Source organism: Silene latifolia, chromosome 7 (genome assembly GCF_048544455.1).
Source record: "Silene latifolia isolate original U9 population chromosome 7, ASM4854445v1, whole genome shotgun sequence".
Classification (NCBI taxonomy): domain Eukaryota; kingdom Viridiplantae; phylum Streptophyta; class Magnoliopsida; order Caryophyllales; family Caryophyllaceae; genus Silene; species Silene latifolia.
The window spans coordinates 3,240,218-3,257,865 of NC_133532.1; the positions used below are offsets into that span (position 1 = coordinate 3,240,218).

General features: G+C 36.7%; 2 protein-coding genes across 5 annotated transcripts; both read left to right on the forward strand.

Annotated features, from left to right (window-relative positions):
- The first annotated feature begins 700 nt into the window (after nt 1-700).
- On the forward strand, nt 701-12,121 carry LOC141591404 (uncharacterized). 4 transcript variants are annotated; one of them, XM_074411712.1, is made up of 23 exons: nt 701-1,161; nt 1,355-1,408; nt 1,576-1,622; nt 1,700-1,763; nt 1,920-2,034; nt 2,122-2,189; nt 2,268-2,365; nt 2,640-2,811; nt 2,938-3,175; nt 3,906-4,032; nt 4,710-4,819; nt 4,961-5,047; nt 5,806-5,934; nt 6,159-6,292; nt 6,394-6,483; nt 6,564-6,634; nt 7,765-7,924; nt 8,065-8,136; nt 8,966-9,005; nt 10,219-10,484; nt 10,782-10,959; nt 11,046-11,257; nt 11,480-12,121. In XM_074411712.1, the coding sequence occupies exons 2-23, from the start codon at nt 1,364-1,366 to the stop codon at nt 11,774-11,776; spliced, it is 2,820 nt and encodes a 939-aa protein (XP_074267813.1). In that variant the 5' UTR covers nt 701-1,161; nt 1,355-1,363; the 3' UTR covers nt 11,777-12,121. The 4 variants fall into 4 exon arrangements, with proteins under 4 accessions (XP_074267813.1, XP_074267814.1, XP_074267812.1 ...); XM_074411713.1 differs by having other exon boundaries at nt 767-1,161; nt 1,579-1,622; XM_074411711.1 differs by having other exon boundaries at nt 789-1,161; nt 1,579-1,622; nt 11,468-11,996.
- Nucleotides 12,122-13,090: 969 nt separating this feature from the next.
- On the forward strand, nt 13,091-14,391 carry LOC141591406 (protein LIGHT-DEPENDENT SHORT HYPOCOTYLS 5). Its single transcript, XM_074411714.1, has 2 exons — nt 13,091-13,266; nt 13,493-14,391. The coding sequence occupies exon 2, from the start codon at nt 13,547-13,549 to the stop codon at nt 14,270-14,272; it is 726 nt and encodes a 241-aa protein (XP_074267815.1). The 5' UTR covers nt 13,091-13,266; nt 13,493-13,546; the 3' UTR covers nt 14,273-14,391.
- Nucleotides 14,392-17,648: the final 3,257 nt, after the last annotated feature.

The window sequence follows — 17,648 nt, forward strand, 5'->3', positions numbered from 1 at the left end:
CTGACATTTCGTGTACAACTGCCATTTCATGAGGCCAAACGCAATAACTAAATTATATAAATAAAAAATTAAGATGTGTTTGGAATTTATATTTCATTTTAAGTTGTTCATTTGAAATAAAAATTTCAAAATTATGAAATCAACTTTCAAATCAGTTGACTGTGACTTCATATGTCTAGGTAGCTATTATAGCCAAATTTTTTTAGGCGGGAAAATTTTGGAAAACTCTTATTCTTTTAGTATAAGAGGGATGTCATAGGTTTGAAGAAATTTATTTAGGCCCATAGCAGGCCATGGGTCGCCCAAAAGGCCCAATTTAATTTTGGGTCGGTTTTGGGCCCAATTTTTTCCCCATTTCAGCCCAAATTTATTTAAGAGGACATTTTTTTTTAAGATTTTGTATGTAAAAAGTAGCACTCCCTCGATTCCATTTTTATTGTGCCCTTTTCTTCGAAATTTATACCACTTTTATTGTCTCCTTACTTAATTTAGTGTGATAAATTGGTAGAATACCATTAATACCCCTAAGTTTTCAACTAACCTTCAGCCTATCAAAATCAGAATGTCACTCTTGTTTTTAATTAAAGGGATGGAGTAGTAGTTTTATCTCATTTGCTAAATTCTGCTCAAAAAGTAGAGTAGGACAATAAAAGTGGGATGAAGGGAGTAATATTTTTTTTATTTTTTTTTTAAAAAAAACCTTGTAAAAAGTCATGCATATTCGTTAAAGTTAAAGAGTGGTGTCTTCTTAATATAGACTATATCTATGACTTTGTGAGTTTATGATTAAACATTTTAAAATTGTTAATTGTTATATTTGTCTTGAATCTTGATCTATCTTTTTATCAATGGTATTAACCTGGCAAGTCGTAAATCTTAGAGTCATTTGATCCCAAAAGCCCAATCTTTGTGAGTTGTGGTGACTTAAGAAGGTTTAGAAAGGAGGTGTACATTTGTTGTTGAAAAGAAGCCCTGGGAATTTATTTACTTCCCCCGCTCTTGAATTTCGTATGTGACTATTATATTATTATTGTTGAGAAATTGAGATGATGATGATGATGATGAACAACCTGAATCTGTTAATTTAACTTTGATCCCTCCTTCAACACATATTGTGTTATTAATCGCAGTTGTTCTACAAATTGATGCCATTTCTATCAGGTAATCTATACTTGTATTATTTATAGATTAGATTAGATTAGATTAGATTAGGCATCAACACTAATCCTGTTTTGAGCTAAACAATATGCATGTATGATGGTGGTATGTATGTATGTATGTATGTATGTATGTATGTATATGTATGTATGTATGTATGTACGAACGATGGTGTGAACTCCGTTGGTTTATGCAGGCTGCACTTATGGATGGTATTAGAGATGACACAGAAGCCGCCGATGTCGACCAGGTATATCTAATTTCCCATCCAATCCTCATTTTCGAATTTATTCACTATGCCATCTGTATAATGTATGTATCAATAACAAAACACCACTGCAATTAAAATGTTTAGGTTTTTCATGTCAATTTTGACTTTGATCATAACTCGTCCTTTCTTTTCTCCACTGTATGCAGCAGCTTGAACATTTTGATGATTTCACCCTTGCTTCCTCATGGGAAAGGTATGATGACTCTCAAAACTCTTCCTTTCTCTACCTTTCTAACCCACATCTCTCATCTTTTGATTTCTGAATACCAGGTTTATTTCTGAAATTGAAGCTGTATGCCGCCGTTGGTTGGCTGATGGTCCCCGCAACTTGTTGGTACTTATGTTTGTTCTTAAACCTTGACTACCTCATTCCTAGTGCTCATTAAGTCATTTTGAGTTAGCTGTGTGATTGTTTCCAGTTTCTTGTACTCATGACTTATATTTTCTTCTTCTTGTTTATACCTTACTGAAATCAGTGTATTTTGTGAAGGAGAAGGGTGCTCTACCTGTAGGAACATCGAAGAGATTGTATAAAGCCAAGTATGAGTTGAAATACGATAAGAAGAGCTACTGCATGGAGTACTACTTTGAAAAGGAGCACAATGGTATCCTTCTGTTTCAGTTGAACTAAGTATATTACTTCTGGGTCTTTCCATCTTCTTAAGTTTCCTGTCATTTTTTGGGTTACACAGGCAAAGTTGTCAACTGGGACTGCACTTTGCATGACCTGCAGCTTGCATTTGGAGTAACTGAGTTTATGGTAATGCCACAGGAGAATTAGCTCTATGTAAAAGCAGTCAAATCGTATCTATTTGAATGTCTTTCTGTTTTCTTCCAGGTAATTGCACCTCAAAGTGCTAGTGGTGTTGTTCTAGACTCACCGGAGGCCAGCAAGCTTCTCAGTGCTGTTGCAATTGCTTCATCAAACTGTAATAGGTAATACATCACATTCAACTTGATATTGAATCTGTCCATGAACCTTTATTATGAATCTTACTTTGATATGTTTTTTTTTTTTTTTTTTGTTTTTAATCCGGCCAAGTCACTCATAAGCTTGCATTTGCACCATTCTTCTTATTATTTTTGTAATGCACTTTTACCAAACTTTCACATTGTTTACCTATTTATGATATCTGGCCCATTGTCTTTTCTATGGATGATCTACGTGCTCAGTTTTAATCTGAAATTTTGTCTGTGCCCCACGTTTCAGTCTGTGGCCTACATTTGTTCCTGTTCATGACCCTTCTCGAAAAGCTCATATTGGGATTCAAAACATGGGAACAGTGTTCACCACAAGATATGAATCAGATTGCATCAGAAGTCAGGTTCCGGTGAAACTAATGCACTTGGAAGGGTTGTATGAGCTGTTTGTATCTAAATTTGTGAGTGCATAATCTGGCACTTGGATTCACTGAAGATTAAAAATCATCTTTTCTCGTCTATTTCTTCTTAATAAATATCTAAAATTTTACTAACTCGGGGCAAGTCTGCACAATTGAACATGTAAGGCCTTCTCCATGTTGGACTTCTCGATGCATCTATTCAAAGTCCAATTTACTATGAAGCTCACCTACAGAACTCTTCCTTATAACGACGATGGTGATGATGATGATGATTATATGCCTGAAGTTGAAGCTGAGGACATGGAATCCAGTGCAAAGGCAAGGGGAGAAGTCAGTCATAGATCGCAATGGGACGAGGATTGCTCATGGAGTGAATGGTATTCAGCTGAAGATCCAGTACGAGGTACATTATCTCTCAGCGATGTCAATACACTGAGGAACACATTCCGCTCTCTTGATGTTTTTGCACCATGGTATAAAAACGCGGTATTAGTTATAGCAGTGTGGGTTCGTTTATCAGGATACCACAGATGTTATGCAATGTGTTGCGGCCAATGTGGTAGTCATTTCAAGAAGGTTACCCAGTGTGTCAAGTCTAAACTTCTGATAATCTGAAATTAGGGCTGCTTTCTCTGTTTGTAGTACATACATGTTTCTAAATATTTTTTTTCCCAAATATAAGCGGTAGTGTATATTTAACCGTGGAAATATCAGTATAGCAACCGCGGTATTTGAAATATTGGTTGATATAGATTGAATATCAATGTTTTTTACCTGGGACGTTATACAACGGGAAATAGTGTAATATCAGAGTAAGTCGGTCACATTTCAAGCATTAAGTTACATCACAGGAACATTTTTACACAATAAATCTTGATTTTTTTAAATAGTCTGAAATTCTGAATTGTGTGTTAAAGTAGTCTGATGCTTTTGGGGATCATGTAGTGCTCTCTCCTATAAACTTTAGCAATGTAAATTATTTGACTAAGGCCAAGTCTGAAAGTCTGATAGGATTTCTTTGATTCAGTAGTTGTAGATCAACATGGAGTCATGGACACATGTTATAATTCTGAATGTTGTATTGAAATGATGATCTTCATCTTGTGCTTTTATTGTGAAATGAAACGACACAGGTTTTGAATTAATCTCAATATGGCTTGAAAGGACAATCGAGAGCTCACTTGAGATGGCTGAAATTGAAAATTCTTCACCTCATGAAGCTGAAAGTTGGCTTCTGCTTCCAACTCTCCTAGAGAATCCGTAAGTTTAGTCTTTCAATGCAAGATTAGTTCTTGCAGTACTTTCTCTTCTCAGTGAACATAAATCCTAACCCACCTTTCTGCCATTTTTTTTTCATCTTCTCATCGTCTTTTTAGGAAACAGCCTCTTTGTTATTGCAAGTGAATGGCTGCGTATGTCCTAACACCTGCACCGTCTCTTCTCTCTCTTACCCTGCTTTTTCTATTGCCATTCTAGGCGCTGGGGAGTAATGATGTTGTTTCTGTTGTATACTTTCCGTAGGGATTGTGAACCTGAGGTAGGGTGGCCATGTTGGAGTTATTGAGGCTGTCAGCCTTCATTAAACTGTTCCCCACTTACACTTGTCCATTCAGTGCCTCCTGTTAGGGGAGTTGGTAATGCAGCAAGTACCGTCTATCTTCTAGGAGTATAAGGATTTGCAGATAGGCAGTGGCTTGCACCTTTATATACCTCTAATTATACTTCTATGATCTTGAAAGACTGTAACATTTCTGAGTTATTCGGAAAGAAAATTGCTGCTTAGGAACAGAGTGAGTAGGGTCAAGGATGTTGGTTTCTGTTACCAGGTCTTCAACCTGCACCATTGCTACTTAATCTGTTGAGATAATCTACCCCATGGATTTTTTTTGCCTGCTGTTTAAGTACAGAGAAGTTGACATGATGTCTTTCTCATTCAGAATTGAGGGTCAGAAGGTGAAGGCAGTTGGATTTGCTTCACAACTCTCTCTTTTAGTTGATGCCTTGGAGATTTCTTTTCAGGCTCAGTTTTTGGAAGATTTTGTGTCAGGTTTGAAAATTTTCAGTGTGTTTTTCTTCACATTCCTGAATCTTGATATCACATTTTACAGGCTTGAGATGCTGTAATGGTAGTTCATCTTCCTTGCTCAATGCTCTTACAATTTTTCTTTTTCTGAATTGTTGTCATCAGAATCAAGTGCTGAAAGTCTGAAGCCCTCCGCGGCCATTCCTCCACCAACAGTTGTTGACCGGATTCTCAAAGAAATTTTTCGCAATGGTACTACTGTAAATTATTGTTTGATGACTTGTGAGACTGGCTGCTTTATGGTGTAGAAATGTCATCGGATTTAGTATGGTGTGTGTAGTAAGTAAAACTGAGGTTCTTGAGAGCACTTTGGAACTTAGCATAAGAGGGTGTAGGTCTTTATTTTGCTATCCTCAAAAAAACCAGCAAATAATTAATTTCTTTCCAAAGCTGTGTACTAATTGTATGGCTATATCTGTATGGTCTTAGCAGTGGAATTTTAGAAAGATTTTCCTAAGGATCACATATCTTATTCCATGCCCCTTTGACTGTACATCTTTTCAGTTGCTTCATCCTGAGTAGTTGAGTTTCAATTACTTCTCAGACTAGGCTGCAAGTGTGGTAAACAGGTGGACACTAAATTTTGTGAAAAACCATATTTTTCCTAAATAAAGGGTCTGTTGTGTCAGACAAGTAATCTTTATAGCTACATTCCCTTATTTATGCGTAGAGATCTTCGATGTAATTTCAAATTATCAGCTGTAATTATGTTATGAGATTATAAGGTAATAAAAAACAAAACAAAACTAAAATTGAAAAGCGTAGTAATATAGAAACAGGTTATATGAAGGCTTTCAGTTATGTTGGTATGATATGTGAAGCTCTGGTTACTTAGGTCTGTTGACACACTTTTGAAGCACCCATGGTGTGCTAAACTTTGGTTTGATCCCCGTAATATGTATTGCTAGTTTGTTTCTTCTTTACTAATTCATGATATTTTACTCTTACAGGAGATAATGTCGTAGCCTTTTCCCAGAGCGAGAATAGAAGTTCTCGCGCTATTAAAGGCGCTCCATCACAGTCATTATTTGCACAGTTTTGCCTACACTCTTTGTGGTTTGGTAACTGCAATATGCGTGGTAATTGAAAACCTAGTTCTCAAGCATTGAATTTGTAACTTTGTTATGTTCTTATGTGATTCGCCCCTTTGAACAAAAAGGCAAAGGAAATAAGATTTAAGCATGATTCTTCAAAAAAAAATCTCTCTTTTGTATTTTGCCCCTTCTTTCTGCTTCATCTCCCCCCATTTCTTTCTTCTTCGTTCCCTCCTGAACTTTTCTTCTTTCTCCTTGTGCTTGATTAGCCATTGCGACGCTTTGGATTGAGTTTGTTCGGGAAGTTCGTTGGTGCTGGGAAGAGTCACAACAATTACCCAAAATTTCAGTCAATGGTGCCATTGACCTCTCATCTTGCTTGATTCATCAAAAGTTGCAGATGGTAAAATCTTTCAGTTTCTCCGTAGTCATAACTAAGAGCGGATGTTGCGGTTTCTGTCATTAGTTGGTGGTTGATACTCACCCATTTGGTAATAATTACAGCTTGGAATGTGTATTGAAAAGAAACGTGAAGCAAATGCAGAGTTTTTTGATGCCGCAGATGGCAAAGATGATGTCTCTGATTCCATTGAGGTTGTTATACTGGATCAGTAACACTGATTGAATTGCACTTCGTATGTTATTCAGTGCTGAAGCACTTTTTTACATTTCAGGAAGAAGGGCATTTTCAAGAACATTTTCTGAGGCCAGTTCCAAGTGGAAGTTCAGACAAAGAAACTCACAGGTGAACCAATTTAAAATGTTTATATACTAATACTTCATAGTTCATACATTGTTGTTTGTTTTGAAACATGCAATAGCTTTTTGGATCATGCAAAGACTGCCGTAATTTGCTTCGTGGAGCTTTGTCATAGGCCCAAACCTGAAAAATCCACCTTGCATGTTGTGGAATAGTGCTCCTATATGCTTATGTTTATACCTTGAAGGTGCTTGCAATTTGCAATAAATGAGGTATTTAGAGAAGTGCACTTGGAGTTGGATTCTGTAGAGCCACTCTAACCAGAAGTTACTATCACATGTTTATAAAGGTGTTGCCCATAAATAATTAGCAGTGATTCAGGAAGTTTTTGGAGAACCCAAGTGAAACTATCTTGAGACTTTAAACTAAATAAAGTCCTCTTCACTTTTTTATCCTTAAGTGCATTTAGCATTTGTGAATTTTTCAAGCTATATATCGATATATATATTCATGATGTGTTGCCTCTTACCTAGTTACTAGCATGAAATGAACCTTGGACCTCAAGCAATATTCCAAGTTTTTAACATCTTTTATACCATTGAACCACTAAGTTTTATTATTCAACTAAGTATTAAAAAACCTTCTATTATATGAGAAATATTATTCGTCAATAAATTTGTTTATTTAAAATTTGAAAGTATTTTAGAAAATAATCCAAAATAAAATACATATTATGAAAAAAAAAAATCTATAGAGGATCACTTATTACTCCATTTCGTTTTACTCTATTGAGCATTATTTTAGGGAAACAAATTCTGAAACATAAAAATGTTTTTTAAGATGGAGGACAATTATTTGAACTCCCCCCGGTTTGCAAAATCTACTTCTGCCACTGAATTGGAGGGAGTAGTTTTTTGGATTTCTGTGGCCTGCACCATCATTAATTATTACTCCCTCTAATTCACGCTATTTGCCCCATTTAACTTTTTACGCGAGGGGGATAAAATCAAATGGGCCTAATTAAGTGAAATGGAGGGAGTATGATTATTTTTTATTGCTGAATTTTTTTTTTGGATTCTTTTTTTTTAGGGAATTGTAAAATGTACGGAGTATCTTTTATTATTCATGTCAAATACATTGCTGATTTGATTTATAACTTGATTGGGTTTTGTTAGACAGAAACAAGATGGTTTATATGATGATACTGGGGAAATGCATAAGGATGTTAGTGCCCTTGAATTGGCATCTGATTGCATTCGAAGAGGTTCAACTGGTGTTGTAAGATCGATGATGTTGTTGGGTTCACGCCAGAGAATGCATGTCCCATTTACTCAGGTTTCTTCTTTGACCTGTCCTATTTTCATCAACTCTGTTTCCTTTCTTGATTTGTTTTTTGAATAATTCTATCTTCTTGTACTTTGTCTCTGACTCTCTATTGTAAGGTTCACTTGTTTATCCCTTTTGTGTTGTGACAGGATGCACCCCTAATGACTGAAGACATGCACGAAGAAAGGCTGAATGCTGTTGCGGCATTTGGCAATTCATCTGTAAGTAGTCTTAATCAACTTGAACATTTGAAATTTTAGTTTCTGCCACTGGAAATAAGAGCTATGTAGTATGTACAATGACAACCATATATAGGATCTTCAGTGAAGAGCTAATTTTAGCTTTGTATGCATAAGGTTATATGTTTTTTTACCAAGGTTTTATCCGTGTAATATTTTTAATAAGATTGTGGAGAACTCTTAGTGCTCCTTAAATAAGTTAAATCGCGAGATCTGTAAATGAAATTGCATTTTGTGATGCATGATTAAAAAAGGTTTGTGCATGCTCCAAGAGCTAAATCCAGTATCTAAAGGGTTAAAAGTTTATTGGTGCATGTATCTTGAGGGCTAATCAAACACAGTGAGCATCTTTGGTGTTTGAAATGATCAGTATCTTCGAACTGCTTGTGTTTAGGTTGAGGTCTAACGTCCTTATATATAGACCTTGTGTTGACTGGCATGTTAGTCCACAAACCACAACAAAGAGTGAGAACTATATGAGGTTACCCTAATGTCCCTAAGACTCTGAGTGAGTGGGTGTGGGTGTCCTTGGGTGGATACTTGTTTGAGGGTTTTATGTTGTCCTAACTCCTAAGCCTAATTTTTGTTCTCACATTTGTTACTGGTGATGTTCTATTAGTCGATTTCGGTCATGGATTACACTTCACAGATTCACCTCAACTTTGTTGTCTCTTCTTTTCTTGTCAACTTTTCCTCTTTGAGAATGCGCTAATTTCCCAAAGACTATTGGGTATCTATTTTACTCGCGTCTTCTGCTTTAGGCCACTAATAATCTACAAAAATTTAACTCTCCCTTTTAATTTTCTTGCAGAGCTTTTCTGCCCAGCTTGAGAGAGAGATCTTGTCGTCTGGTATTTAGTTTTGTTGCCCTTTTTCATCTGCAACATTATATTGTTAACTTAAGTTTATTTAGAACTGTTTCTTTCATAAACTTCTTACAGTTGTATATACTGCTACTTCATGTGAACATCTTGTAAACATTTTTATTTGACCATCTCCACAAATAGATCAAATAAACTCATGCAGTCAGTTGAGTCACAGATTATTTGCTCTTTTTTGGATGTGGTATATAATTAACTTAAAAGAAAATGCTCTTTAAGAACCCTCGGCGCATTTTTCATGAAGTTGCAGACCATCATCCTGTTTCTTGGCTAAGGATCATTTATCACTTGGAAACAACCTCTCTGTTGTTGCAAGGGAAACATTGTGCACGTCCAACCCCTAATGGTGATGATGATGACGATGTTATTGTTGAGAGAGTGGTGAGAAAAAAGCCTGACAGACTGTTATGAAGTGTGAGTTGGGCTTCACACTGAAGCCGTAGAATGTAAAATAAACTTCCTTTTCATTTTTTTTAATCACTTTTTTCTCTCTCGGGGCACTCTCTTTCCAGCAAAACCTAATAAATATGAGGCTGTCATGGAGTTGGAATTGTTGCACCTTATCACGTGACTGAATGATGATACACAAAATCTCATTGAAGACGGCACGTATCCGTCACTTTGGAGTGACGGATATCATTTTCTCTCACAAATGACCCAAATAGAGGAGAGAGGGAAGCACATGGGGGTGCCCCGACCTTGTCCCCCCTATCCGTTTTATGAGTGGCATTACCCGTCACTTGCTCCGACCCGTCTTCAGCAAGTCCACCTAGCTATCTTGGAAATGTGGTGAAAGAGATAAGGAAGCTAGCTGAGTCTTTTGATTGTTTATTGTTATAGTATTGTTAAACGTAGTGGTAACGAGGGTGCTCATTAATTAAAATCACTCCTTTTCTTTCAATAGAATAAATAAATGTGAGGCTTCTTGACATCGGAGTGTGTAATTATCACAATTAAAATTCTATACTAGGGATAGGTGCAGATTGTCGACGTCTTGGTAAGCCATTTGGAGTAACTGCCAATGGAATACCAAATTTGTAGTTTGCTAGTAGTGACGCACTTGCAAAAATGCAAAATAGGGTACCTGCTCTCGAGTTTCACAATAGGGGTCAAACAATGAAAGTCGAGCTTAATTGCAAGGTTTTCTTCACAGTAGTATTTGATGGTTTCTTCTGTGGGGCAGACATGTCAGCTTTCAAAGCAGCAAATCCGGATGCTGTGTTTGAGGATTTCATACGATGGCATTCACCAGGAGATTGGGAGAATGATAGTATTGAGGAAAGCGGAGTATCAGGCTCGCAAACAAATGATAATTGGCCTCCAAGGGGACGGTTGTCAAAGAGAATGTCTGAGCATGGAAACTTCTGGCGCAAACTCTGGAATGATGCTCATGCGTTGCCAGCTTATGAGCAGAAGCCACTTTTGGACCCAAATCGAGAAGGAGAAAAGGTAATTTAGTTTTGAAAAAAACTTATTTCTTCTCCGATTTCTTCTATATATGAGTCCTGATTATGAGGGGAGTAAATTTAAAGTGTTAAAGCTCCCTCTTGAAAGAGAGGGACTCTCATTCTCTTCTAGTGTTCCTTTCCTCTGTGTGTGGCTGCCAAAAGCATTGATTTTGGCTGACGGTAGTGAATAAGACAAAAATGATGGTCGATTGGTTTCGCAATTGCTGTTGGTGTTTGGAAGGATTTCCAGTTGTCATAACTAGATTTTGGCTAATCAAAGTATCTTTGATACTACTAGATTCTTCATTACTTGGAGACGTTGCGACCTCATCAGCTGCTTGAGCAAATGGTTTGCACAGCATTTAGAGCAGCAGCTGACACATTGAATCAGGCAACCTTCGGTGACTTAAGTCAAATGAAGGCCCGACTCGATCAACTCTACCTCACTATGGCCTCCATGTTAAGTCCTTTGCAAGGTACTGTAGAACATTTGTTTTTAACATTTTTCTTGCGTTCGGTTGTCAACTCAAAAGCGTGGCTGAGTTCTCTTTGGGTTTTTCAGCAAATCAAATATCTCCAGATGGCGAGATTTTTGGAGATCTCAGACGTCTAAGTGTTATTTTTGAGCACATAGAGAGATTGACAATTATGGCAACTTCTCTTCACCGGAAGTTCATTCATGCACCGCGGCTATGCAGTGCAATATTTGGAGACTATTATAACTTTTACCTACCTAGAATGGGTAATGGTGCAATGCCAAGTGATTTTGACCAGGTAAACTAGAGTACTTAATGACTCGTAACTTTACCTGATCTAATTGGCAGCATGTCCCCTCAAGTAGTGTATATTTGTTGGTAAATATTATCGAATTATTATGCTGTATATACCAAAGGTCAGCTAAATAATACTACTCCATAAAGCTTGTCATCTCACATCTTTTATGCTCTTGTTAATTGTTTTTATAAACTAATACTGTATGATAAGTGTGATTGTCAGAAGTTCAACCAACGGCAACAAGTAAGGAATGATGAACGAAACGTGGTGGTGGATCTATTTTTACCTCCAAGTCCGAACCAATCATGGAGAAAAGTGCTGAGCATGGGTAATCTTCTAAATGGACACGAACCAGCAGTGCGGGAGATTATCTTCACAATGCGTGATGATGTGAGCGGGAACCATTATGCAGCGGATACTCGGGTGGTTTGTCAACAACAAATAGAGACGTATCGTATGTATATACAGGGAAGTTCGAATGACCTCTCGGTTTCCCTTGCGGTGGTTTCGTGTGACTGATGAAAGCATTGCTAGTGCTTTGTTGAATGAATTGTATTTGGGGGTACGTACGGATAGGCTACTGTTACGTGGATTGACACCTCTCATATGGGTTGATGGCCCACAACTTCCTTGACCCAAGTTTGTACAAGACCTGGAAGGAGACAGAGTGTAAAACCAAGGCCCATGTAATTGATTAAAGGGTTAGGACCTACTTGCTTATGGTTTGATTCTGTTGGTCTTTCTTGGGTCCCATGCATTTGTTCTGTCTATTCCATATGTAATTTATTTATTTATTTATTTATTTATTTATTTTTAAAGATAATTATGGTTATTATTAATTATTTTTGGTAGAGATGCCCCTTATTTTAAAAAAGTAGATTAGCACTTGCTGTAGTTTCCATTTTTCAGGGACGGAATTAATGGAGAGAGCTGGTATGAGGTGGAGATTATTTAGTACATTGAAACAGAAACAGAAATATGCGCAATCAATTAATTGGTCTAACTTACATTTTTTATATAATAATAATAATAATAATAATAATAATAATCATTCAGTCTCCCACTTGTGACTTGTCCACCATTTGGTGCGTAAATTTAATATTATTATTATTATTTGTACAACCTATCTTGAACCAAATGGTCATTGTTATAGGAGCTTAGAGGAAACCATCTTCCTTCTGAAAACGGGTTGTAATATCGAACTACACAATGGGCATGTCCTCTGGAGCTATCAATGGTGGAAGGAAGGGGGGTCGTTTGTATGGGTGTTTACGAGTATGTTATTGTTTAGTTGATACTGTCCGTCTTAAAATTAACTGGAATCTTGATGACTATCAGTGGTGAAGTTGCAATATAAATGTTTACCGGGGGAAACGTGATACTAGTGTAATATTCTACAATCAATAGCGGAAAAGTGTCATCTAACGTAACGTTTTTAAAATGAAACTTGTATAAACTTAATACACAAAATAATACTCCCTCTCATAAACCAAAGGTTACATTTGAATTTTTGGCACTATTCATAATTGTAGATAATCTTTGGTATTATTAGTAATGTGTAAGAAAAAACATAGTCATGCGAGATCTTGTTTGATTCATCGTCATGAATTCTATAAGAATATCAAGTTTTTATAATTTTTAATAATGTGTAACTAAAGATATTCACGTTGCAAAACGTACCTCGGCATGCGTAATAAAGTCAATTGTAACCTTTGGTTTGGATGTGAGAGAGTAGATAAATAGATAGATAGATAGGTATTAATTAATTAAAATAAGGAAAATGTGAAAGACAAGTAATTTGATGAGCATGAGCCAAAAATAGGCAAAAAGAAGAGTAAAGAGAGAGAGAGGGAGAGTGGTGAGAGTAAGAAAGAAAGTTCCCTCCACGCAGAACCCCACTCACACTTACACTCAGAATTAGGCAAACGACCTTTCTCTTTCCAAACGCTCTCTATCATTCATTCATATTTCATTCATTCATTCATCTTTCACTCCAACACTTGAAACGGGTAATAAACCTCACCTCGTCTTATTCATTCATCCATTTCTCCCTCTCTTTTTAAGTCCCATCCTATCTTTCTATTCTCCCCCCTTTCCTTTCCTTTCATTTCCTTTCTTTTCCTTTTATTGTGTATTGTATTCTACTACTAATATACCTTGTCCATTTTTTTATTTTACCCTCCCTCCCTCCCTCCCTCTCTTCTTTTATATAAATAAATAAATAAACACGTACAGTAGTAATTACATTTAAAAAGAAAACACCCATTTACATACAAAATAAATAAATAAATGGAAGGAGGAGGTGGGGGATCGTCATCGGAAGCAGGAGGAGGAAGAGAAAGGAAACAGCAACAGCAGCAGCAGCAGGGAGGCAGTGAAGCAGCCGGCGCAGGAGGAGGAGGAGGAGGAGGAGGATCATCGAGTGGGACCCAGCAGCAGCAGCCATTAAGCCGGTATGAGTCACAAAAGAGGAGAGATTGGAACACGTTCCTGGAGTACCTGAAGAACCACAAGCCTCCGCTGACACTTGGTAGATGCAGTGGGGCCCACGTCATAGAATTCCTCAAATATCTTGACCAGTTTGGTAAAACAAAGGTCCACATCAGCGGATGCCCTTACTACGGGGACCCCAATCCACCTGCCCCTTGCGCCTGTCCTCTTAAACAGGCATGGGGTAGTCTCGACGCTCTCATCGGCAGACTCCGTGCTGCTTTTGAGGAGAATGGTGGGCGTCCTGAGTCTAATCCCTTTGGTGCTCGTGCTGTCCGAATATACCTCCGAGAGGTAAGGGACTCACACGCTAAGGCACGAGGGATCCCCTTTGAGAAGAAGAAGCGCAAACGCACTACTACTACTACTACTACTCAATCGTCTACTCCGGGCTCTTCTTCATATGTCGGCAGCAGCAGCCAGCAAGCTGCTACTGCTACTACTACTTCTACTGCTGCTACTACGACTCAGTCTCCTACTAGTTCTGCTGCTGGTACGACTCAGTCTCCTCCTCCTACAACATGATCCTATTTTTTTAAAAATGATTATTATTGTTAATGTAGTAGACCATCAATTGTTATTGTTATTGTATGGTAACCAATGCCCCCAATGAGGGATTATTAAACCCATCCACTAATTAAGCACATCAATACTTCTACAGTATTATTGATTACTAGTACTTGTACGTCGTATATTCATACATTATTATTATTATTAATAACCAACCAAATATTCATACATACCACTCACTATTTGGTTACTGTTCCGTCACCAACCATTTTAGATCCTAACAACAACGCTTCCTCTCTTTTACACTTCCTCCTCTTTACTACTCCATTTTCCTAATTTATTTTCTTTGTTTTTTTATTACTCTCTTAATTAACCAGTTCTCCTAATTTAGGTACGTCAACAAACCCATTCCTTGTTAAACTTGTTTTCCTATTTATTATGCTACTTACTTGACTTCACCAATAAACATCTTTTCCTTTAATTATTAATCGCTCCTTTTATTTTTATTTTATTTTCATTCATTTGTTTAAAATAAACGTATGAAAATAAAAAAAAGTATGTATACCATTAAGATTTTAAAGTATGATAAGCTTATGCTTGAGTTTCACCTTACGTACCTCATATTACCCTACAAAGAATACGTACAATGGTATTTTCTTTATAAGAAATAAAAAAATAGCGGTAGGTAGGTACGTACAAAGGTGTTAGTGTATTACTACTAGAAATAAGGGGAACATGGTATTATTAAGTAGCAGAATGAAACAAAATGGCATTTTGCGTATTTTTCAATTGAGTGTTAAAATTACTTAGATGCATGGTGTGTTATCTAATTACCATAAGTAATGCTGAAAATTATATACAATTTCAACCCCCCACTTGGATTATTTATCTTTTAATGGCACCAAAATGATACGTACCTAAGTAGGGATGTTTCTTTTTATGCTTCCTATAAAATCCAATTCTCTGAACCTAAACAAAACGTCTCTTTTAATTAATTTTGTATGCTTATTAACGTAACCTCCTATAAATTGCACCTTATTATTATCCTATCAATATCATTCTCCACCCATTCGACTAGATAGGTTGGTTATCTACACGCCTTAAACTACTCACAATAATAATAAAGTTATATGTATTGTTTCTCATTTTATTTATGCGCCATTTCTGCAATTCACTTTTCATTTCACTTTATTTTTATTTCAAGCATTTTAGCTTTAATTTGCTGCATCTTGTAATGCCAATAATTGTACCATAAGACTATAAGAGTAGTACGTAATTTATGTATTCCCTGTGCAATATGCATGTCCTTTTACTTGTATTTATTTTTCTGTTTTTATTTTATTAGAGGGAGTATTTTATTTACATTGTATTCCCTATCACAAATGTACTTATACTTATATATATACGTAATATGCTATTCGTATAAATATCTCTAACTCATAAGAATAAACTCCTTTCGTTCTATCCGGTTATTTACGGTTATTATTTGCACAAAGTTCAAAGTATGAACCAAATATTCCGTTTATAAAATTAGTTCTTACTTTCATGCACAACGGAGTACTTTTTAACATTTACTTAGGCGTGAGTTTTATAAGGGTTCTTTGGTAATATTAAAGGTAAAAACATATTCAAAAATAGATGTAAAGAATTGATTGAGGCATCTACATATATGAGTTTTATAAGTCAAGTTATGACTAACTCAAATTTAAACGGCTCGGAAGCTGTCTCGGCTCACTATCACCCATTACCTCTTAAGCAAAATGTAGCTTAGCTTATGATTGATAGAAGTAACTTGTAGATGAAAATGGTCCCTGGCTTGAGACTTTGAAAGATTGGGAAGAGACAAAAAGAGGATGAGGAAATATAGACTGGCCTGGTTTGGGGAATCCAAATTCCAAATGGAGTGTGTTCACGTGTGCCTCTGCTTCTTGATACGGATACGGAGACGGACTACTCCCAACATTTTTTATTGCTAAATTGTTCTACAACTTACTTTCACTCTCTGTCTTTACACAAATGACTACACTTTGAGTTTCAGGTGCCCCCCGTCTTGCATCTCATTTCTTTATACTGTACGTGTGTATACGACGTAAATATCATACGTAATACATTAGGAGTACATTATTTTTAAACTCAAGGAGTGACTATATTATGTTTAATCCTTGGGCTCCCAGCCATAAAAAAGCAGTTATTACAAGTTTTACAATAATGAGGGGAGTATTTTGATTAGAAACTCTCATTTGTGTTGATTGTTTGATGACCGGAAATAAAACAAAAGAAGAAAAGCATCAAATGATAATGAAAGGCAGCAATAGTCAACCACTAGTTTTGGTCCACACATACATACAGTACCTGACCTTCAATTACTACTAGAGTATATAATAATAAAATAAAATATAATATGGTTATGGATTAATAATTTAAATTTGGATGAATATTATAGTGAGCAATGATTAGAGGCAAGACCCACAAACAGTCGGTCCATAGTATTCTATTCCAAATAGATATAGATTATTATTATAGACCGGACCCCTCACTCAATCTCCAAACAAATCATGCTTACATCATCATTACTATCTGTTTAACATTTTAATTGCCAACTCGCATCACGCTCCTGCTCCAGCTCCTTAGACATGGCTAATGTAACACGACCTAATTGACCCGACTCGAAAAGGTTGATCCAAGATTTAAAAGTGACCCAAACTACATCACTCGATTGTGACCCGAAAATCCGAATTGACCCGACCCAACTCGAACATGACCCGAACTTTCTTAACCCAAACTGAACTAATCCGAAACCACCAAACCCAAAAATGACCCGACAAAACATAACTCTAGTTGAACCGCAAACACTTGAAATGACTATTTCTCTCTTATTCATTGACCCGGAAATTACCCGACCCCCTTGACTCGAAAATGACAAGGCCAACAAACCCGAAACGCCAAATGTCCCGACCCGACCTGGATTAACCAAAAATCAATTAAAACTTGAACTGACCCGACCCGAACCTAACCTGTTCGCCAATTCTAGCTGTCGGTGTGCGATAAACCAGACTCGGGCTTAAATAGGATACTCGTTGAAATTGGTTTTATTCTTGTTATTTTGTGCTGAAATTGAATAGGGTAACTCCTGAATTGACCTTAGAGACGTGGTAAAAAAACCGAGAGAAAAATAAACACGACCCAGAACGGCCTCTCGAAGGCTCAAATTGAATACACGTTTTCCGAGATTCTAAGGTCCTGAAACAAAAATGTCAGGAAATCACATGAATTAATTTTTGGGTCAGACAAAGGAGCCTAACAAAGATTGAGGAGCAACAACGGACATTTGAGACTGGCTGCCGGTGTGCGATAAACCAGTCTAGGGCTTATAAATCGGATATTCGTTGAA